Source organism: Strix uralensis, chromosome 12 (genome assembly GCF_047716275.1).
Source record: "Strix uralensis isolate ZFMK-TIS-50842 chromosome 12, bStrUra1, whole genome shotgun sequence".
Taxonomy (NCBI): Eukaryota; Metazoa; Chordata; class Aves; order Strigiformes; family Strigidae; genus Strix; species Strix uralensis.
In genome coordinates, this window is record NC_133983.1 from 22,866,959 (window position 1) to 22,891,349 (window position 24,391).

The 24,391-nt window shown below is 39.9% G+C and overlaps 1 protein-coding gene across 6 annotated transcripts in view; it reads left to right on the forward strand.

Moving 5' to 3' along the window:
* Positions 1–24,391, forward strand: part of BANP (BTG3 associated nuclear protein) — a 169,153-nt gene that overhangs the window by 8,296 nt on the left and 136,466 nt on the right. For 3 of the 6 annotated variants that reach the window (XM_074882009.1, XM_074882011.1, XM_074882013.1), the window contains exons 1-3: positions 7,723–7,803; positions 22,436–22,580; positions 24,006–24,100. In XM_074882009.1, coding sequence (XP_074738110.1) covers positions 22,511–22,580; positions 24,006–24,100 — 165 coding nt within the window. In that variant the 5' untranslated portion in view covers positions 7,723–7,803; positions 22,436–22,510. Of the gene's footprint in view, positions 1–5,721; positions 5,781–7,722; positions 7,804–22,435; positions 22,581–24,005; positions 24,101–24,391 lie in introns of those variants that run through there. The other 3 variants (XM_074882010.1, XM_074882012.1, XM_074882014.1) reach the window with 3 other exon arrangements.

A 24,391-nucleotide genomic window follows, 5' to 3' on the forward strand; every position in this document is an offset into this window, starting at 1 on the left:
GTTACAGAAACCACTCTTTTGTATGCAGAGAGAGGTTTCTTATCATTTCTTCATGCATACATGCTTTGCATTTGAATAGTTGTGTATTTGAATACTGATAGGTAAGAACTGCTATCATTAACAGCTGCAATTAGGAGGACTAGCGACTACTCAAACTGAGGAATTCACACAAATCTAGGAGATACACAGGGCTTGCCCAGGAGAACAGGAAGGGGAGCAGCCTCCCGCAGAGGAGTATTTTAGCTCCAAGCACGTAAAACAGTACCATTGCAGCTTCAAGGTGAGGAATTTGTTCTTCTGGACTATCAGATATCCCCTAAGAGGGATAATTTTGTATAGACTAGAAATAGAAACAGACATAAGGAACCATCATTAGTCCTCCCGCTCACACACAACTTGGACCCAGCTGAAAGGTTTGGGTTTCTTTCCAGCTGGGAGAACAGATTGAAAAGTTTTCCTGACCTATGTTTCTTAGGGATGAAAGCATGAAGAATGTTACTCTCTTATTATTTCCACATGCAATTCCAATAACTGTTACCTTACATTAAAGATCTGTATAGGAGCCCATCCTTTCATTTTCCTGGAGACATCTGCTCTTCCTGCCATAGCTGCAATCTACGGAAATGGCTCAGACACAAGTAACTTCTGAGTTAGAGCTGTAGTTTCTTGGGCCAAGCACAAACACAGGCAAGCAATTAATTCTCTAAAGACTTGTCACACTGTTACAGATTACAACAGGTCAAATTAGGAAAGGGTTCTGGGGCACATCAGGGAGCAGCAAGGACCACAGGGGAGCGGGGAGCCGAGGGTGGCCCTAGCACAGGCAACACCCCCACAAGGAGCTGGCCACTAGTAGAAGGGACTACTGACAGCCCCCAACACCACAAGTGACAAACCAGGTCCAAGGTCCAACCACAGAGCCCAGACAAGAGCAAAAGGGGACAGGGCCAAAGACAAGCAACAACAAAGGCTCAAAGTCCTTCCTAGAGACAGAGCCAAGGACAAACCTGAAGACAAGCACCCCAACAACAGAGCTTAGGGGCCCAGGCCTGAGCTTAAATGGGCTCCTGGCTCATGGGCAGGGCTGCAGGTGCAGCCTGCAGGTGAGGCTTGTCAGAGCCATTAAAACTTGTCAGCAGCCTCAGGGTCATGACAGCACAAAAGCATTGTGGGGCCTTTAATAATTATCATGTAAGTATTTACAAAATCCATGTGATTATTTTCCTCCACTTAGTACCTAGGAGGGCATGTTTTGAAAGCTACAGGATCAATGACACAGCAAGCAGAAATGATATGACTGCTAACATTCAGCCATTAAAAATTTGCCATTAAACCCCACTCCTTTCTTAATCCATAAAACTACCTGTGAAATATTTTCCAATAGTTGTTTTGTTTGGTTGGTTTTTGTTTCTTACTTAACAAATTGTGGCGCTTTGAATTAGAAACTTATTTGCTTGGTGATATTTTCATTAAACATATGCTTGTCTGTCATCTCTTATCACACAGGTGTTAAACGCAAGGCTCAGGCTCAGGGAATCCTTTTTAGTATCCTAAAGCAGCAAGCTTATCTGTGCTATTTACTGTTCCAAAACGTACAATTTAGGAGAGTCTTAATGCTTGTCATTTGTTACCTCAGATGCATGCTCCAGTATCTAAAAGTAAGCCATTGCCAGCGAGGGGTTCTGCCTGAAGAACTGCAAAATCAAACTGCTATTGCTGCTCATAATTGTGGATAATTACAGACGTGGAGTGTGACTGTGTACAGTGGAAATGTGCTCACTTCACAGAAACTAGAGAAGTAAAAATCTAGAAATTTCTTGCTGTCACCACCCATCTGACTTTTGCTGTAAATGCCTCTAGACTGGACAGGCAAGATCAATATTTTTTTTTTTTTTTCTGATGCTTACTAGAGGGTTCCTAGTACTTACATTCTGGTTAACTTCAAATGAATGCTGTTAACTCGCAGAGGGAAAATTACCTCCTTGATTTAGTGTTTCAAGAAATAATATTCTCCTGGCATCATGCTTGTAAGGGTGTTCCTGTCCTAATATTGTCGCAGTTGCAACATTGGCAAATCAAACCCAATACTTCAGAAAAAAATATAGTCTTACAGTTTTAGTGTAATAAAAAAGATACAATGAAAGCGATTTAATAATTAATATTTTCTTCAGCTAGTTATTGTTGTAAAACAGCCGACAGGATGATCAATCAAGTTGTGGGAAGGTGCCTGGGATGGCATTGCTGCTGAGGAGTCCATGGGAAACCTCTGTGGAGTGGCTGGAAGTATCACCTAGGGCAGCTTTCACAGCGCAGTCCTGGGTGGGCTTTAACGCTCATTTCTCTGGGAATTGGCTCACACTTCCCATGTTAGATATTACTTCAGCCTAAGGGCACCTTTTCTTTGATGTCCAGATATTGCGACGGAGCCCACCAGTCTGCTAGCTGCCTCTTCTCCCTCCAGTTTTTCATTCTCTCTCTTGCATTAGGGGTCCCTAAACAGGACGGGGTATTCCAGACATGTCCTCACAAGTGCTGAGTTATGGGGAATGGTCACTTGATGTGCTGGCCATGCTCTTTCTAATTCAGCCCACTATACTATTGACCTTCATCGCTGCAAGGGTGCGTTGCTGATGCATGTTTGACTCTTCCTCTGGGATCTGCAGTGCATTTCTCCAGAGCTTTTCACCCTAGCAGTCAGTCCCCAGGTTGTACTGGAGCATGGGATTACACCGTCCCAAGCACAGGACTTGGCATTTGCCTTTGTAGCACTTCACGATGCTCCAGCTGACGTGGCTTATTGGGACCGCTCTGAATGGTGGCCCTGCCGTCCTGCGTGTGACAAACGTGGTGTTGTATGGAAACTTGCTGAGGGGACACTCTGTCACCCTGGCCACTGATGAAGAGTTACGCTTAGTTTATTTTACCTTTCACACCTGAAAAAATGGGGTTACATTGCAAATAATTTTGAACATGTGTCTAAACGGATGCAGGTCCAGAACTAGGAGATGGTCACATTCTGCTTAGAATAACAGCATTAATGATACATTGATGCTATGTAACATTTTGTATGTGGATTTCTGGAAAAAATATATGAAGGAGGGAACTACACACAGAGTGACAAAGCAGTTCTCAGGCAACCCTCAGTCTGAAGAGAAGGATAAAATCCTCTAAAATCGTTAAGTGTGATGAGCTCCCCTTCAGGCTTTTGATAATCCAAATGGATTAAAAAAGATTGATGATGATAATGGTACCTGACCAAGTAAACATGGCCTGTGACAAACCTGAACAAACTGGGCAAACTAGCAAATACTGGGCAAAGGTATCAGCTGTGTAACAGAGGTAAAAGGGCAACAGAAACAGCTGTGAGCGTGATCCTGGGAAGATCACAGTCGAGCAAAGTGCAAATACAGAGCTTGTTAGAATGGCAGATTTCTGAGAAGGGGAATAGCCTCCTATCGTTTTTTTTTTCCATGATGTATACAGGGAAATGGAACAGTATGTAAATAAATAAGAGAACATTGAGATCATGCCTGACCCTTCTCACCCTATTTCTTAGACTGGCAAAAATGGCTTTACAAGACCGTGAACTTTGACCAGCTACATGTCCACATGTGTAATGATGTTTTTCTCTCTGCTGTGGGAATTCAAGGCCTTGTCTTCCATCCTCTTTCATGAAAATGAGGAGTATTGTCACTGAATGAAAAGGAGTTTACTCAGCATAAACCAGAAGTGAGATCAGAGTTAGAAGAGAAAATATCTGTGTCTTGCCCTGAGTCATAGGGCTAGCTGAAGTAGGGCCAGGAGCAAACCCCACTGGATCCTGACCTGTTTTCTGTAATAAAATCAAAGAACAGTTCTGAGAGAATTGAAAATGGACATGGTGTCTGAACAGTAAGTGACGAGGAAGTATGTACTTGAGGAGGAAAACTAACAGATTTCAACAGCAGAGAAGTTTTCTGTTGATAAAAAGGGAAATGCAGCAAGTTTACAAACGGCATTATTACCTTTCCTTGAAAGATGTATTTTCTATAACTTTTAATGAAGCATCACTGTGTCACAAGATAGCGCATGCTGTGTTCACAAGGATGTGTTTATGTTCCTCTCCAGTTATGAGAGTTAGTATATAGAAAATGAATAAAGTAACCCAAACAGACACTGAATAAACAGGAGAACTTCAAGTACTCTTTTTGTTTTTAATAGCACAGGATGTGATCAAGGATTTTATCCATAGGAAAGAAAATTATTCCCACAGAGTTCTTATGGCAAATACTCTGGAGTTACTTCTGTGCCCTGATCACATCTTCTGTGTTCTTCATGCCTTTGTTTCTATATTCTCATGCTCAGCAGTGAGTATAATTATGAATGCCTGTCACTTGTTTAAACAAATGCTTTGTTTGGCAACCTTTGTTTTCCTGCTGCTGATGCAGCTGCAAAATTGTGTGCACAGTGTGTTAATTTTTTACCTTTGATGCTATGGTAAGTTTTTTTCCCTAACAAAAAAAAGGAAACCAATGAATGAGATACCAATCTCTCTTGATCCACACAAAACATGTGAAAGCAGCAACTTCCTTAGGAAACAATAGTAAATGAATGCTGATACAACGGTAAAATAAGCTAGATATTTCCTGGAACCAAATGATTCTTCATAACATGACAGAGAAATGTTAGCACATACATAAAATGTAAGGGGGAGAGAGAGACTAAAGGAAAAGAGGATGAAAAAGGTGAGGAAATAAAACAACAAAGAAGTATCTTGTTATTTTATTTGGGACAACAGGATGGATTTTCTTCTATAAAATTAAAAAATGAAATTGGTATATTAGCACCCTGAAGTTCTTGCTCATTTTTATAAGGGGGAAGGAAAATAAGAATGGATTTGACATAGGCACTTGAACAAGTTACCATGGTTTAAATCAGAAGATAACTCATCGTGTATCAACTTCTTCCTGATGCTTGCGCAGGGGCAGTCTCTTATCCCATGGTAGAGTGAAGCCTTCATTCACTAGCAGGGGACTTACACTGAATTTCATTACATTGTTGCGGAAATGTTCAGGTGAGCACATTTTTGCAAGCTCATAAAGTTTAGGAGATTGTGAAGCACAGGAAACAATTATCCTTGGGTAAGTTATTAATCTGTTGGTACTGTGAATCAAAGACAAAAGCCAAATTTGGGCCTTCTGATTTAAGCACAAAGGAGATCTCCATTCTTAGGTTGTGAACAGAAAGACCTTGTTTCTTCTGCTGTTTACCAATGTTTTCTGTCATACTTGATGCTGCGTGAAGAGTATGTCATACCTGGCTGTGCCAGTCTCAAGGGGAACAAGGGATAGGCTGTGATAGCAGAGTCTCTTCATGATTTATTGGTGTAATTCAAAATTGTAAAAGGAAATGCCCCCTGCTTTAGAAGAAATGATAGGGGAAAAAAAAATCTAAAATCGCATCTCTGGTAAAGAGGGAAAAAATCCTTACAAGAGGTAAGTTAATTGCATATTCCAAATTGCTGTAATGATCAGAGCAGACCAGCTCGCTAGCAGAAGGTAATGCTGCAGCCTTTCTTGGTGATAAATTGCTATATTTTGTTTTTATTATGTTGCAATCTCTTCTCAAAGACATAGACAGCAGTTGGATCCTGCCAGTATTTCCTGCAGTTAATTTAACAACTATAGATGAATAGTGTAATTGGTTCATGACAATCAAAGTTTTTGTTTTGTGTTGTTTTAGCTGCAAAATGATTTACTGGCTGTACAGACAGGAGCAGGATCTCACATCCTCAGCAGAACGTGAGTTAATAATCTCTGGGAGAGAATGTACTGATGAGAAAACAGGACAGCTTTTACATCGGATTTGGTTTATGATGGCAAAGGCTTTTACTAGCCGCTTTCCACAGCAGGTAGGACACTGATATCTGTATCACTGCTTTTCTAGCTGGGACCTGGCAATTGCTTGAGAGCAGCAGAAACTGTTCGGCAAATCTGTTGCAGGGCAAATCTGTGCAGCAAAGTGTGAAATAGTCCTGTGTGAAAAGTCAGTTTTTAAGTAGTTTAACCTTTGAACTTCCTAATCTGCTTGTGAAGGAAGAGAACACAATAAATAAATCGACAGACTCAGCTGAACAGTTACAAATCTGGAAGCAGAAGCAAGGGTTTTCCTAACACACCGGTTGTTAATTCCCAGGCTCGTGCTAATACAGAAAACACCAGCTTGAGAAGTCACTACAGGCCTTTTGAAGAAAGGCATGGTGCACGTGCCCCTGTCAGCATAAGTTTCCCTGCCCGAAACATGAAACCCCTCAAGTCCTGTTCTCTGACTCTGTCTTCCAGACAGATGAGGAGGAGGAGTTGCTGATCCCCTGGGGTCTGAAACAAGAAACTGGAGCTTTTGTGACATGCACCATTTAATTTCATAAAGTCCTGCAGTGGACACCTTGAGTTTGAACATGACAAAGCTACAGTGCCTGAGAAAAGCTTTTCAAACCACTAGCCCAGCAGCCACGGCAACAGTTCCATTTAGCCATAGGTCTGTAGATGTCACGGTGACTAATTACAGCTGAACCAGAGCGGATTCAACTGGATGTCATGACACTGCAGAACTGAATTAAGCATCTCATTTAAGGAATATTTTTATGTAGAAGTCTGAAAGTCACTGCTGGCTGTGCTGAAGCTGAGAAACGAAATATGATGATGGTCTTGTTTGGGCAACACTGTGATATATAAGGATATAGTAAAATAATCTAATCTTTGTCTTCTTTCAGAGCCACTTGCATACTTCCTCCGTGCTTCCTTTTTTATGCTTTTGCATATTTTTATCATTCCCAGAAGGTTAACAGAAGGTTTTCCACCTTCGCCCAGTCATTCTGTTCTCACACCAAATGCAGGAATGAAGCAACAGAAGAATCAGTCTGATGAGCTAATTTAGCAAATTCCCACTTGCTGCCTGTTCTTCAGCTGTGTTCTGAGCACGGTGACATTTTTCTCCTTAATATGACAGCTCACATTCCGATCATCCCATTTCAGCAATGCAAGCGCTCAGGAGCCATTTGAGCAGGGAGAAATTTATTGGAAGGACCAGAGAAAGGACGAGGAAAAGGGAACGTGTCAGCGTATGAATGGCTCAGTGCAGGCGGCTCTCGAGGTGCAGATACACATTTAATCTGCTTGTCGACAACTCTGCCGGCCAAATCCTGTGGCTGGGTCACCTGGCAGGTCTGGAACGCTTAATAAAAAAAGAGATGTGACACTGGAGTTTGCAGTAGCCGCGAGAAGCTGTCGAAGAAGGAATCACAGAGCTGTGGGATACCACCGCACAAACCCTAGGGGTGCCTTGCCCAAAATGCTGGCAGGCCCGTCACCGTCCAGAGGGTTTTGTGGAGCCCTCAGGATTGTGGCAGGGCTGGGGTGTGCGCCTCAGGGTGAACGGTGGAGAGAAACGGGGGAACAGTGCGTGTGTGGGGGGGTACGGGGAGGAGGGCCGGGCCTGCGTGGGGTGTGTGGTGCGGACTACAACTCCCGGCATGCACCGCGCCAGCCGCGTGTACTACAGGTCCCGGCCTGCTCGGCGGGGGCGGCCCCGAGGAGCCGCCGCGCTGCCCTCTGGGAATTGTAGTTTCCCCCGGCGGCGCGTCGGTGAAGGGCGGCCGCGAGGCCGCGCCCCCCGTGCGCCTGCGCGGGCGCTCGGGGCGGGCGGGGGCCGAGCGGGCGCACGGCGGCGGCGCCTGCGCGCTGAGGAGAAGGAGATCTCTCGCGAGGAAGGACGCCATTATCGCAGCCGCTCGACAAACACCACGAGAATTCGGCACCGCACACGGTAACCGCGGCGCCCCGCGGCCGGACGGCTGGGGCTGAGCTCCCGGGGGGCCTGACGCCGGGCGTATAGCCCCGGCCCTCACAGCCTTCCCGCTTCTCACAGCGCTGCCCGAGCACCCGGGCCGCGAGGCGGCGGCTCCGGGGAGGGGCCGAGGCGGGGGGGTTGGGGGGGGGGCCGCGGGCCCCCACCTCCTCCTCCTCTTCCTTCTCTTCCTCCTCCTCCTCACCGGGGCAGGGGGTGGGGGGCGACCGGGGACTCGCCTCCTCCCGCCTCGGGACGCCGGAGCTGGGCCCTCCGCGGGCGGGGGGGGGCTGCTCTTCCTCTCCTCGCTCCCCGCGCTCGGGCCTGGGGAGGGGTGTCACCCCCTTGCCGGGGCTCCTCAGTGCTGACCCCTTCTCTTGCTGCCGCTGCCGGGGGCCGCTGGTCAGCCCTGCGGGGCGTGCGGCGTTTGCGGCGGAGGGTCTGCTCTGTCCCTCCCCCGGCAGTGCCCCCGAAGTCCGTTCCCGCTCTCCCCCCCCACCTCCCTCAGGCTTGTATTCTTTCGTTCTGAAGGAGGGAGCAGGTTTGAGCCTCCCCTCGCCGGGGTCGAGCACACGCTGCACTGCAGGCACGTTTTTGGGCAGGGGTATCGCTGAGCGCACTCCCCCCCCCCTCCTCCCTCCGTGTCGTAGGAGAGTGTAAATGACTGGTGACAGTGGTACTGTCTCCTCCTCTCCCCTGCTTGCAGGTAGCGGTAATGGAAAGGGGCTGCTGATTTTCACATGCCTGCTAGTGGGGGGGGGGAAATAGTCTCCTGAGGTGCTGTTTTGCCTGTGTGGTCATTTAGTCATAGTAGGGGTTTTTCACATCCATAGCGGAGTTGTATTTTCTACTGTCTTCTTATTAGAGGTCTGTTTGACAACACACTCGGTCTTTTTCCTTATTTGCAATCCAAGTGTTGCATTTTTTAAACATTTTTTTAAGTCCTTGTACAGTGGAAAGTTGTATACTTAACCAAATATAGTAATTTTATCCTGCTATGGGACATATAGTTTATATATCAGTTTATTTTTAGAGCTCTCGAGGGAAGATTTTTTAAGTAAACAAGTTTGGAGGGGTATTGACAGCTGAGTGATTGCTTCAGTGCAGCTTTCAAATTGTCAAATGATAGCTTGAAACGTTTTTGCTACTTTTTTTGCCATCTGTGTGAGATTACCTTAGGTGTAGTGCCCTATTGATGTCAGGCTTTCAAGAAGCAAACATAAAACTTGTAGAATTTTGAGTACTCAAGATCTTCAAACAACAAACAAGAAACCAAACTAAAAAATGCCTTTGTCTTAATAATTTCATAGCATTGCCTCTTGAAACAATGGATGTTCTCTCTTAGAAAGTATTAATATGTTTAAAATAGATGTCCACAGAAATCAATCAGAATAACAAGAATTTGATTCTGAAACTGTGTGAGCCTTATTCCCTACATTAAATGACATCTTGGCAGTAGTTCAGTTTTCAGTAATACATGAAAAGATGTTACAAAGAAAGACTTGTTAATTTATTGAAGAGAGTTAAAAGATTGAGTCTGGATTTGGGAAACATTCCACCTCCTTCAGAGAATGAAAATATTTTGTAATTTTTTTCTTCGTTTTGTAATTTATAATCTGTTTTATAATAACAGTAACTGGCTTTAATGTCTTAATTATCCAGCCATGTTTAAGTTGTTGTGTGGTTACAGGGCAGGTTTTAAATTTTAAGGTTCTTTTAAAGGAGCAATTGATTAATAACACTTGGAGTAATTGAAGAATGATAACATTAAGAGTATGGTAGTAATATGGTGAGGGCTAATTATCAATGTTCACAGCTGAAAGGGTTCCATCAGCATATGTTCTGCTAAAGATGTTTGAAAAAGGCTTGATTCCTGCCTGTGCTGTTTCTAACACAGTACAACATACACATTCTATACTGTTTTGGACTGATTAGGTGAAGAAAGATGAGTTTATAGTCATGGCTCCATGTAACCAGAAGTGCTACTCATGGGGTTTACCTTGATTTTGCAAGGAGTAGTGCTCTGGGATTCAGACCCACATTAATTGCAGTAATATGCTCACATTTGCAAGGACTTGAGGTTGTCTTTGGTCTTTATCTTGAGTTTTTCCTTAAACTTGTAAAGCATCGTTTGTGCGGGAAGAATACATGCCTTGATTTTGTCAGAACTTGAATGCCTTCGTATCTTAAATTGAAGAATACCTTGAATTGAAATTGCTGTGATGCTCCTTAGAAAGTAAAGACTTTCTCAGTACATTCGTTTTGAAAGGAAGAGCTGGGTATTTCTCTTTGTGCACAGAAGCTGTTTTCCCAGAGATCTACAGAAACTTTGTGAATTGAGCAGAACAGCAAGAGCTACTTGTAGGAGACAATGCAATGATTAGAATTAGAACAACAAAATGTCTATGTATACTAAACGTTGCCAATAAAATTTTTTTCACAGATTTGATTTCCTTTAGTTTGAAACTTGATATTTAGTTGTTTACGATGACGTAATTTTATGTTTTCTGTTTTTTACATATTTATTAAAAGGCTAAATCATAACCTTTTTTTCTGAGTAAAAATGAATAAAATGTCTTAAGTCATGTCAAACACTTGTTTCCTTGCAGTTTTAGGTTTTTAAAGCTACTGTTAAGTGCTTAGTTTTGCTTACCACTTGTTAGACTGCATGTGAAGACATTAAGCAAAAGTACACAAAAGGACTAACTTCCTAAAATCCTTTGCATTTGGGACTTTAAATAAAATAATTTGTAATGTTGTCTGTTGAACAAAATTATTTTATCTTGCTTCCTGTTTGTAAAACCCTGACTTAGACCACTTAAGGGAAAAATACATTAAGTTCAGATTTTCCTCTGAAAATTGGAGCACCTGTATTTTATGATGAAAAAAGAATGTATCTCTCCTACCCACAGAGCAAATTCATAGCAACTGTAAAGTTAAACACCTCTTCCTTCCCTGCTACTCAAGACACAAATGTCTGTTACGTGAACCAATTTACCCCTCTTTAACATCCTATGAATATATAGTCTTGTAAGTTTAAAGCTGGAGTTACTTTTTTTTTTTCTAGAGGGAGGGGGGAATGGCAAAACAGGATCAGACTGTACTAATGGAAGTATTTCTGAATGTGAAGAACTACTTGCTCTACATTTTTCTACTGAAATTATGCTCTTCAGTTTATTTTCATAAGTATTTTTGGTAAGAATTTAAAAATACTAGTATTATCCTTGTGTTTTAAAACAGTGCATCTGTTTCAGCAGCTTGGATGTTTCCTTTTTCTAGATAGCTACAGGAGGTAAATCTATTAGAAGACTTTTGAGTAAGCAGATTATTTGTTGTGTATTTTCCATTGGCCATCATGCTTTTTGATAGTAGAAGCCTGTGCCAACATTGGGGTCTGTCTTTGTCCACCCTGGAACTGCTAGATCAGAAAGTTTTTCCAGTGTATAGATTAGGAGTGCACATGCTAGGAAAAATATGAAATGATAAAAAAAGATAAATTATATTACTCCCTTTTGTTGTCAAAGATTCTGTTTTAGGTAAGCTGAACACAGGAATAAAGCATTTAGCACAATCTCCCCTTGAACTTGTCATAGCCATACTGGTCCTGGGGTGTCTGCTGTGTTTAGACCGAACAACTTTCCAAGGCAAAGCCTCTAAGTGATACGGCAAAGCCTCTGTCCTGCAAGGAGGTAATTAAAATGGGAGGTTACAGTCTTAAAAAGTCTTAATTCCTTCTGCAATGAAAAATGTGTGCTGAGCAAGGGTGTCTTACAGAGCACACCAAAGGAGGTCAGGTTCAGGTGTATGTCTTATTCCCACACCCTGCCTCTGTATTTTTTGTTTCTGTAGAAGAGCTAGTTTTAACATGGTGAAGGAATATGGTGGTCAGAGGAAAACAGATTCTGGCATAGTGTCTGTGCTCCACCACCCAGATGTGACAAATGAGGCGCTGTGGGGGAGCGCCCCGCATGCCGCGTCTGGGAGCTGAGGAGAAGTTGCAATTTTGGGTGTAGAACAGTTGAGCCGGGTGCAAGTGGCTTTTCAGCAGCCCTGTTTTCTTGCAAACCAGTGTGGGGCAAGATGTTTTCCTCAGCCAACTCTTCTGCTTGGAATTTCACTGATGGGGGTTGTCATCACGCAGTTCTAGTCCCAGCATGGTGTGGTGGTGGTGATGTGATGGAGTCATGATGTTGGAGCTGTGCTTGTATTTCTCAGTGCGTGGCTCGAGTACAGCTCCAGGATGTGGGGCTTAGCTACTGGTGCTTTCATTTTTATCTAGACAGTGACAGGTTGTTTCTGCAGTGTTTCTGCTTCCAGAAATATAAGCAGTTTTCTGCACTAACTAAAATTTCTAAATGGTCTTTTATTTGGCTTTAAGTAGAGCACTTCCTGATTCTTTATGATTGAAAAATATGGATATTGTTAAACCTTGAGAGAGCCGCATCAGAGCCAGTTTTTAGTTTGATCAAAGATGTATGTAGGTATGTCTGGCTACTGCTGTGATTTCATTTTGAAATGTACACTTAATTTAGTGATATTTTTAACTCTTAGGAGCAAATAATAGTCTCCAACCTAAATCTGATGTTTATGAGAGTGAATAATTAGATATTTTTTATTAATTAAAAACTTAATTTCTGTCTAGCACACCTTAAAGAATTATTTTTTTTTTCTACTTCTAATGCTTTTTCCTCAGAAAGCTTGATTGTGCTATGTTTTTTTCCACATTTTGGATAATTTCTAATGAAGAAGACATTCAATTATCATACACTTTTTAGCAATATATTTAAAGTAATCTTTTTCTGTTTACACTAAATTGCAGTGTTTGGTCTGTGAAGTGAACTAATATTTGCTTTGGCAGAGTTAGGATTACAAGATGCAGTTTAGGAATTCAGTAGTTCAATCCTTCGGACAGAAGTTGGTTTTTTTCTTATATGGTATGGTTGCTAGCTTATTCTTCACTCAGCCTTTCTTCTAGGTCTGTTTATAAACCTGGAATAAATGTTGTGGGAAGTTTTGAGGAATCATGGGCTCTTCTGGCAATGTAACTGTTGGCACGTGGTCATTGATGCCAGAATTGGTGATAAGCCTTCCTGTGGAGTCAGCAAGTCTTGTGGCATATTGGTGTGCCTCTTCCCACTGAGGCAGAGCCCAGCCCCACCGAAGCTTCGTGATTGTGAGGGCTCCTGAAAGAGGGAATCTTCATGGAGAATTTAATCTACTCTAAAATTTGTTCTTTGGTAAACATTTCTTCTTAAATAATTGCATTGAGTTAATGGCCTTGCCATTTCAGTGGTCGTTTAAAGTTTAAAGTACCACCTGTGATACTTCATTTGAATACAGAGGGGGAATTCTTATGAGGTGGAAAAATTACTTTGTGATACTGAAATGATTGGACAACATAGTGAAAAACTGGGCTTTCAGAACTATAAGTTGAAAATATGCTAATTTCCTTAAAATCTCTTTATTTCCCATCTTTTGATATTGACTGTATACTTTTAGTCTTGCAGAAGGGAAATCAACTTAAAATAATACAGATTGCATAATTTTCACAAATATCAATGGTTGTACAGTAAAGTAGAAAGTATTAAGCAGGAAGGAAACTTTATGGGATATCTACTTAATACTGCAATAGCAAATGAAGCTACATTAGAGATTCATGCAAGTGCTTTTATCAGATACAAATTATTATGTTGGTGGTCAATATTCAGAAGCTCTCATTTATTCAGCAAGTTTTAGCAAGTATTTTAATATTAAAAATTTATTTCACCTCTTTCTCCCCGTAGCATCTGACAGTTTTTTAGAACTGTTCTTTTTAGTTGCAACCCTTTTGTTATGCTATTTATTTCCCACTTTCCAAAGGGGATTCAAATATTGAATAAATAGCTGGTATCTAGAACTGTTATTCTTCTCATACATATATTCCCTAAAAAAATCCTTTTGAGTTGAACCAGTAGTTGTGCAGAAAATATCTCAAAGACTTTCTGACCAACATGCGGTATTGTTAGCTAGAAAGCAGCTACAGATGTATCATGTACAGTCTTAAAGAACTTTTCTGCTTTTTGGCATACACTTCATATGGGAAACTAAAATTTTAAGAGTTAACATTCTTCAAAATTATTTCAGTCTATGCCACAGATTTCAAAATGTTTTAATATCAGTACGCTTTTTTCTCACTAAAAATTAAGTAATAAAATTCAATTTTGATAGAAACTGTATTCTCCAGAGTCTTCTCTCATGCAAGTTCAGGGTCAAAGATCTGGTGGTAAACCTTGTTCTAGTCTACACATTGTTACTGGGGGAAAATGTGCTCCCTTGGTCCTCCATGGAATAAGTTACGTTTCCTGAGCATAATGCAGATGCCTCTGCTGCGAAGGAGGCTCATCTCAGAAAGTCTATTTTCAGATGTCTGTAAAAGATGCTTGTACTGCTTGTGCCCTTCCTCCAAGTGTTTCATTCCTGGGACTGGAAGAAGACTTTGCAGCTTTTCTCAGTCGGCTTCTCCGCTACCTCTGCGGGTCTTTTGAATAGCAGTGGTAAAGCTCATTTGCTGTGTTACTTTGTCCTGCTGCTTGTGAAAATTAGTGTGGTGCAAGAGCTTTGGCCAATACCTGCTCTGAGCTAGTGCTAAGCTGATTTCATAGCTGGTGATGCTTCGGCTACCAGTGTTTTCTGGAATATTGGCGTTCCAAAGAAAGTTCACCTCTTCCTCCCCCACCTCAGCTCTTAAACTACTTGTCAGTAAAGGCCCTATGAGATGTTTAAAAATCACTGTTATTTCTTCTCTGTTTTCCCTGCAGGAGAAATAATACCAATTCTTTTAAAATAACACCTTTTATTCAGGAACCAGGCAGATACTGCACCTTTGGGTTTTTGGGGAGGAAGGTTTCTTTTTTTCCCTTTTTTTCTTTCCCAGATGGGAAAATTGAATCCTGAATAGTGTGCGTGGTGATCCCTTGGTGGACCAGTGGCACACATTATACTGGACCTGTTGTTGCTGAAGTCTGTAGACTACTGTGGTTTCTTTCACATTAGAAGCAGCATAACGTTTTAATGTCCTTCTGAGTTTTGTGATGGAGAGCAGGAAACAAAGCTCTCAGAATTCAAATATCTAAGTACAATGTTTTGACTGCTGTATAATCCACTTACATTGCAGTATTAAACTTCAAGCAGTTTTGCTCTTACAAGCTTAATGTTCTGGTGAGAGCTTTCTGCTTGTGGACATGACAGTGAACTGGGGTGCAGTTATATTTTTGTTCCATTTTTGTTGTTTGTTTCTGTTTCAGCTAGAAATAGCGTTAGCGTAGATTTTGGTCGTGTTTTTACCTGTTTAGCAGGAATGTCATTTTGCTAGGAACATATGAAAGTACTCCTGAATTGGGAATTTAGAGGACCAAACTTACCCTCTCTTTCTGAGGACAGTTTCCAGTTTGGAAAGGCCCAAGGATACAACCATCTTTATGTAAAGACATAGGCAAGTGAGTTAGGTGGGATGTTTTAAGGTATGCTTTGAATCTGACATTGTGGAGCTGCCTTCATTAATTGGAGTAGACTCTGCAAGCATTCAAGTCATGCTAATAATCTCACTAGAAATACATCCTTTCCCAACATCTGCAGGGTGTCTTGGAGTTAATTATTGAGGCACAAAAGGAAAATACTTTTATCAGTGCTATAGTTTTTGTAAAGATCTAAGATCTGCCCCAATTAGTTGTTTGTGTTAGGCAGTAGTTTGAAACTCCTAAAGTCGATATGAAGTATCACAGAAAAATAGATTAAGATGTTACAAAGAAAAAAAAAAGTAGTAACATAACTTCAAGTGAAGTTACAGTTATTCAGAGTTCAAAGGACATCTGGACTACCTATTAAAAAAATTCTAATCATGGGTAGAAGTTCTTGGATTTTATATAAATAGTTTTATATAAATAATATTAAACTAATTCTGGAAGTTTGTTCTTTGAATGTAAGTACTTGCAGGTTTTTTTGGAGTTACCAATAAAGATTCTCCATCTAGTGGATGAAAACAATAAAACAACATGACTACATCTGGTTCTGCATACTGCATTTGCTGTCTGGGCAGTTCTCACTCCATATTTGCTGGTTTTCAGCCATACATACAGACTGTGCCTGGCATTAATGACCTATGTCCTGAATAATTATACCATGATGCAGAAAACTGACCTCTGCCTTAAGGCGCTGAATCTGCGAACACTTATGTATATCCAGCCCATATGGGTAGTCTCATTCAGTTTAATGGGTTTATATGTCTGTAAAATTGAATTCAGACTTTTTTGCGTGTCTAAGCACCTGAAAGTGCAGTTGTAATAGGTGTTAACATATCCTTCCTAGCACACTTGGGAATGATTATATCAAAGATGTGGCAGTGCGGGTGTTGGCACATGACAGCAGCAAGAGCATTTTTACAAGGTCCACAGAGAATTTGCGCTTGAGTTGCTGGTGTATGTGGCCACATGCTCGGCGCTGCCGCTCCGTGTGCCAAAGCGTGTTAAGCTGGTGTGAGTTCACTGGAAAGCAGGACAGTGGTATTTCTCTTTTCATTTGCTGTACGTTGTGTTAGGATTGCAGCCAATGGCAGTGTATTAGAAGAGTTAGAAAAAGACATCCAAGCAAAACAGTGGCTTGTACCAGGCAGAATGAAAAAAAAAAAAAAAGGGGGGGAATATTTCTAGAAGCAAAACAATAAAACAATAATGTGAGCTTTTGTAGCAATATTTGAGAATTTCTGCCTCCCTGTAAGATTTTGTACTCCAAAGAAATTTCAAGTTCCTTTATTCTTGGAGCAGCAGTTTCCTTTTTTCTGTTGCTATCTGTATTTTAAGAGCTTGTCCTGGAGTCCATCAACATAGCATCTCTGTGAGTGATATTTATTTATTTATCTATCTCCAGAATGTTATGGCTGGTGTCCCTGCTTTCACAGATAAGGAATGTTTCTGTCATGTTTTGGGAGGATAGACTTTTTTTTTTTTCTGATCTTTGGCTGAACCAAAAATGGTTGTATGTTACGACACTAATTTTTAAAATTGTTAAACTGAAACACTTGTGTAGTTTTACTATGAAATTTACTTAAACCGCAATGCTTTTACTCGCCTTTTAAGGTGGGTTGAGAATAAGGATGAAAGCTAAGCAGATGCTGAGAAAGATTAGAATATTCTTCTTTGTAGTTTTAATAGTAATAAAGAAATGTAAATTCTGATATCTCTTTTTTCTTTTTCCCCATCCTCCCCTTGAAAATGATTTTCAGCTTCATATTCTGATAGACTGCAGCTTCAGAGTTGAGCATAAGGGAGGCTGGTAGCTCTTGTATTTACAGTGCATTTAACCCTGCATGCTATTAAATTATTGCTTTTTATTATGTTATTCCTCATCTGTTACAGTGCATTAACATTTGCACTCATGTGGCTTGTTGGGGAATTCTTAATTAGCATAGGAAGGCTCTGTTTCAGTTGCTGACTGAAGTGACTTTATCTTAGAGAAAAAGCCAAATTTGGGGATTATAAAAAATGTTGCAAGTCACAGAGCAAGACTAAAAGAGCATTGTCAGGTTCTGAACCTTGTAATATCCATGAATAAATTGATGTATCAAATTATAGGAACACTTCCCAGTTTTTTTCCATGGGGCTACTTGTAGAGATGGTTTCTGTGAAGACACAACAGCTGTGTCGGGGCAGGAGATCTGTTCCCAGGTTAGCCAGGGTTATAGCCCGAGCATGCTGGTTATTCTTCGTTAGGACTATCACGTGAAAAATTTTGTTTTGTACTTGGAGTGCCTTTTTGCTGGTTTTGCATAATTTGCTTCCAGAGTGGATTTAACTGAGCTGCACAAAGGCATTCTTGGCCTGGATTATTCTCTGCACAGGGACTTAAAGCTCAGCAGTCCTTCTGGGCTGTTTCCCTGAAGGGACGAGAACTTGGGGAAGTTGAACTGACTTAACAAAAGCAGTAGAGTTAATGAGTGTTATGTCCTCTATGGATCTTTACTTTCAGAGAGTGGATGATCTTGATACTATAATCCCTTTACAGTATAAGGTCATTTTACTTCTGCGCAAAGTTGTCCTCCCTGAGGATTAATACACTTACATGCGTGTATCAGATACATCCTTATCGTTAGGCTTGCCTTTGTAGTCTAGCTGGTTTGGTGCTACGGGAAAATGTTATAATGTCAGCAAATCATAGCACTCTGAAAGATAAGGACCCTTGTTTGTCCCAATCATGGTAGATATTAGGCTCAGAAAAATGGGCTCATTGGCCAATAGTGATTTTATAAAGCAGAAATATATTTGTAACAAATGATATATTTGAAAATCGGCCTTAATTGATTTAAAGGAAAAGTGAAATAAAGAGGAAAAACATTTGGGGCTTTTGGGTTGGGCAAAGTAAAATGGTATCCTTCAGCTTTTTTCACATAATCAGAAGGAAATTTTTGTCATAGTGCAAGTTGAAGTATGAGAGAAGTTTTTTCATTTATCAATAGCACTGAGAAATATTAGCCGGGGGGTGATTAGCTTCTCAAGTAAGAGCAGTTCAATTAAACACTCTAAGCAGACTAGAGCTTTGGAAAATGTTTTTTAAAAGGTAGTGTTTACCCTCACTAATTAGTATGAGAGGGAAGATTTATGTTTTGTGCATGTTTTTATACGTTAACAAGGCGTTGTATGTTTTTGATTGTACACTTTGGAATGATGCCCTGTGACTTTGTAAAGCCATCAGATATTTCAGTAAATAGGTTTGTTTACAAGGGACTGCTCAGAAGAATTATTCTGAATTAATGTTTTAAAATAGATTAATTAAATTGCATTAAATTTGTGTGTGGAAAAGCTAATCTGGAATTCAGGTGAATTTAATTTAGTTGCTTACAAATATTAATTTACTTAATTAAGCAGACTAATTCTGTGTTAAGTGTATCAATTCTGAGTAAGAGTATTGGCAGAGATATTTAGTGCACTTTGTGTAATCTACTTTAAATTTGTACCTTTAGTTGTCTCTAGTTTTTCCGAGTGTTCCAGTACTAGAGCAACCTCCTAGCAAGTGGCTGTAGGAATGCTTTAGGTTTTTTGCTCCCCTTTTTGGCTTTGTTTCTGAATATGAAAAGCCAAGAACAGGGAGGAGTGTTTGTCGTTACTTTCGACTCCTGATACATAAATAGGGAAATTAATATTTTTAAGTTTTGATGGGTGATGAAACAGAGTGTATTTATTATTAGAAGATTTAGTTCTAACTCCATATTGATGCTTGTTCTGTCTTGGAATCTTAGGGCTGTTTTCTCAAATTTTGAAAAAATATTTTTTATTTGGGAGGTAAAAAGGAACTAGTGCAGTATGTTTGCTATGTGTGATTATTTCCATTATTCACTGTGATTAAAACGTGAGGCAATTTCTAGTTTGTGCTGCTCTATACAACAGGAATGGGTTTCTGGTGGGTTTATTATACAAGGATTACCAAAGTAGTGTCTGGCCTGGGGTGCAGAAAGGAGGGGCTGTAAAAGAGCTGATCTGAAGGGTTAGGAACATTTGAGGTAACTGAGATTTGAAGGCACCCAGGGCTGAAGTAGAAATGGAGGTGGGAGGAAATCCCTCTGATACACACCGTAACCTGTTTTTCAGTTTTTGCATTGGGTAAGAGTTGAGGCAGTCTCTTCCAAGCCCCAAAAAAACCCTCCCGGAGAAGTGAGTGTAGATCCACCTAAATAGCTCAGCTGGAGTCACTTTGACTTTGGCTGGCCAAGGCCTCCTGTAGTGTCTGTGTTAATGAGATATTTTCCATTGTCTGGTATAAGCTGTCTTCCCATCCTCCTCCCCCAGATAATGGCAAATTGACTATAAAACTCTGCTCTGTTGAGCCAACTTCCACATGCTGGTTGAGGGAGAAAAAGTGGGCACATTATTATGTCCCTGTTGTAGTTTATCCTTAGTTTCCTGGCTTTCTGTTAATATTTCTTTCTTATAGCTTAATATTTGTTCCAGGTAATATTTCAGCATTGGCTTCTTAATGCCAATGTACATACACTTAATTTAGAATTAATGGGGACTAGGGTTTCAGCCAGAAAAAAGAAAGGACGAAAAAAAAAGGCAGGGAACATATAGCAAATTTCAAGAAAATAATTGTTTTACACAAGGAAATGCTGGTAGATACTTAACTGAGTAAAATGTGTGGCAACCATATTGACAAAGTTATTCTGAATTTGTTGACTGAGGCTTTTTAAAGCTGATAGACTAACTCTAATGCTGTTAAATTTTATCAGGCTTTTACCCTTGGTTCTGAAAGCAAGGTTAGACCATTGCTAAAATTTCCTATTGTACATGGAAATTCTGAATTTGAAAGAGGGACATTTTATTCAAGTTGTGATAGCTGCTGTGGTTGCTGTACCCAGTGTAGCTTACTTGGGCATTGTTTTCCTAATCCACACATCTAGTGTTAATAACAAATTTATTTGTTTTTCCTGTATGTTTTGATACAGGAGCTAGCTGCATCTGATGACAGCAGAAGTATATTTTGTTCTGTCTGTTGAGAAGGCAAAAATGTGTTCCGTCAGGATGTTGGCTAATTGTCCATGAGCTGTGTCTGACTTACTGAAATTGTAATAAAATTTGTTTAAGTGGAAATAAATACTAATGTTATGAAGACACATTGCTGTGTATGTTGTGTGGTAGCTGTTCTGCCAGTCACAGTTCAGTTGGTATGCCCTTGTTTCAAGGCTCTGTGACAGAATGTTTTGGTACTTCCTTTCCTCTGTGAGGTTGAATACTTTCAGGCTGTGACCCATGAGAGGTGGAGAACATGTCAGAAGTGTGAAATTATTTTTTGTTCGTGTGGAAAAAAGCTTTAATTTCAGAGTGGGTTTTTTTGTAATAAATTTTGAAAGGCTGAATATGTGCATAGCATGAAGTATTGAAGTGGACTTAAAGAAAAGCATTGCAAATCCTTTGGAATGTTTTATAAAATATTGATGTATTTGTAGCTGTAACTGGTTTAAATGCAACATGTGAAGTATCAGTGAAATCTTGAATTGTGTAAATAGCCCAAGTTTCAAAAGTTGGATTTTGTTTTAGTTTGTCCTTTTTTAGTGTTTGGAGTGGCGGATGTCTTCCTTCAAGTTGAGGGCAGGGTTCTTAATATTACTAGCAGTATGTAACATTATGAAACAGTAACTGTAGCACAGCTGTTTTATTATGTTAAGCCTGGCTGGTTACCAGGATTTCTCAGAAATGGCAAATATCATTTGCCAAAATGGCATCCATATGCACTAATGTATTGCCAGTTTTTTTGGGCGTGCTGCCACAGTCTGTGCTGTCCCAACAGTTTTTCACCACGATCAGAATTTCAAATGACTCAGTATTGGCAGTGCTGGTATTTTGAGTAAACAATTCTGATGTGTGCGGAGTCCTCCTTTTGAGATGGGCTTTCACAGCGCACAGCAGTTGCTCAGGCCAGTCTCAAAATTCTTCTGTAGGTTGTGTTGCTCTCTTCAAAAATTTGTACTCCACCTGTCTGCCTTAATGGCTTTCTTGTGCTCAAGGGGAAGAGGAAAATCTATATGCGTAGTTGGACTTGAATCAGTGTTAAGGGATGAATTACCATTTCCATTGGTAAACCTCAAATTATCTCCCTAGTGTTTTTTTGCTTCAGGTTAAAAAGGAAAAAATCGACTGATCTCTTGGTATTCATTGTCCATCCCTTTGTGGGAAAGCACAGATAGGAATGCTTCCAGTGATTTTTAATTCAATTTTACAGGCTGAAGGTTTCTCTTAAAGCACTAATAAATAACCTTGACGGAGAATTTCAAGGGAGCAGGGCTGAGAAATATTTTGCCTTTAAAATCAGGACCATATTCTGAAAATAGTTTCATCAGAATTGGGCTGTAGAAAAACCAGGCCAGTTCAATAGCCAAGAAGAAAAGTCAAATTTTGCTTAAAGTCTAGTTGTAATTAGCTGCGAGGAAGCTCCCTGTTCTCGCTGTTTATGAAGATTTGAGAGGCCTGTTAAGATGCATACATGTAAGGATCTTGTGTGGGTATAGATCTGTATAGAATGCAGTAATTGAAAATCTGATGTGGCTTGGGAGCTTCATATGCTTTTGTGACATCAAGAATAAATACTGAAGTCTGATTGCTTCCAAGAGCTAAGTAATAATTTGTAAATTAAAACCCTGCAATTTAGGAATGGTCTTGTATGCTCTAAAGCTTCTAAAACAAAAAATCAATTTAGAAGAAAACATTTTATTTTGTGTTTTATACTGATGAGCTGCCAAATATCTGAAGCTAAATGTTTTCCTTATCCATTGGGAAAATACAGAAAGGTGGATCAGCAGGGAAAGCTTGAGCTCTTGTCTCAGTCCTACAGAGGTGGTGCAGGTAGTTCAGTCCTTTGCTCTTTGAGGAGGCTGCCAAATAAAGGAGTAGTTGATACCACTGGATGATCACATTGTAGCTTGGTCACTTCTCTTAGGAACTGCATCTCCTTTTATAGAGGAAGAATGAAAAAATAAAGGCAATATTGATATGTCAAGTATATGTATTAATTTATATATTGTATTTAAAGATATATAATAATATATATATCGAGTATCTGTATTAACACTCTTCTTGCTGCTGTGTTTCAGGATTGCATGACTTGTAAAATTACTTATTTGGGGACCTGCAGTGGTGTTTGACTGGATATTGCTGCCTGGTTCTGAATGATGTCAGAACAGGATTTGGCAGATGTTGTTCAGATTGCTGTTGAAGACTTGGCGCCAGATAACCCAGGTACGATAGAGATGGCAGTGATGGCATGAGAAAGATCGTTTATGGTATTGCCCATTAAGAAGGTAGAAATCACCACTGAGCTTTTCTTAAAAATATAAAGCACTGCTTTTTCCTCTGAGACTTTTTTCTGAGAGGCACTTCTTAAGACTACATTCGAGGTTTTCCATAGCTTAACTTGTATATCTTCAATACCCTTTAGATTAGATTATTTTTTTTTAAATTTTACTTTTCTTTTAAAGGTTTTACTGCTTGGGGCATTTGTTGTGCAGGGGTAGACTAGTGCCAAAAACCTTGAGTGAAATATGACCTTATGCAATCTTTTTTTTTTTTCCTCCAGACCAAATATATATTTTAGGCTTTCCCTCAAATGAGAACTATCACCCGTCTATTTTGAATTGTTGTTTTATTTGTAAAGTAGTTTCTCTCATACATTATTAAAATTATTTGTATGTACAACAAAATTACAGTAAAACTGAAAAACACTTCTGAAAGCAAACATTGTGGTATCTTAGAACTTGACCTACTAAGCAAAAACATGTTGAGATCAGCTGTAGACATTGATCCTACACTGCCATTATATGTAAGTGACTGAAAGAACAGTAACTACACTTATGGAAAACAGAAACACATATCAAAAAACTTTTTTTCTGATGCAAAATGAAAAAGCTACTTCAGAAATGTCCCCAAAGAGTTGGAGGACAAGCTGGGACCTGCCTGTCGTAGCCTAGCTGGTAACTTGGTGCTCAGGATTGTGGTATGGTCAACCTTCCACAACTCTTCCTTTGCTTGGTTTGGTAAAGGAACTTGAACCTGCTCTGATCTCAGATGATGCTCTGACTGTGAGGCTGGTCAGGGCTCTACCTCTTGATTTTACCAGCCAGGCCTTCCGGTTCTAAATTCAATGCTTTTCTGTTTCTGTTTCCTTCAGAATGTTTACCTTTAGCTGAAAGGCTATTAGAACCTATAGGTCTCAGCTGTAAGTATTTATTTTGGAAAGCTTGCACGATTTTGTTCATTTGTACTGGGGAAAAATAATTCTATCTTTGTACAGAACTTCATTATTACTTTTTATGGTTTTGTATAAACATGAGGGTTCAGAAGCCTGTAGAACCTGTCAGAACAGCTAATGTGGCAAATCTGCTACCTTGTGGTAAATTGCTAGTAAAAAAATCCAGGGTAATGCTTGTGTGTTACATCCTCAGTGCATTTGAAACGAAGTCTTTGATTTGGATAAATGTTTTTTGAGATGCAGGAAACTGTTGTCCTGTATTTAAGAGAAAACCCAAGTAAGTGTAAAAGAATACATACAATATGTTAATTAAATTCCTTTTACATTTTTTTGTTTTATCCATTTAATGTATTTTTGATTTGAGCCTTTGCCCTCTTGTATTATAAACTATGGCAATGCTTTTTTTTTTTTTGCAGTTGTGTTGGAGAATCATGTAGTGACAGATGATGATGTAGAGCCTGCTCTGAAACGTCAGCGTATAGAAATTAACTGCCAGGATCCCTCTATTAAGGTTATGATAATGCCTTTTTCTGGTTTTGTTCATAATACCAGTTAAGTTAGCTTTCTTAAGGAAATATATTAAAAGAAAAGAATAATTTTTTATACATGACACTGGAATTATTAATGGCCTTCTTGTAAAGGTTTGTTCATTTTTGTGCATAAATCTTAAAATATGGATGATTGGCTAATTTGCCAGTGTAAAATTGGTAGCAAGAGTTTTATATGCAATATAAAATGTCATCAGAATTCATTTCAGTGTCTCAAACATCACTATTGGTACATTTTTTGATGAAGTCAATAA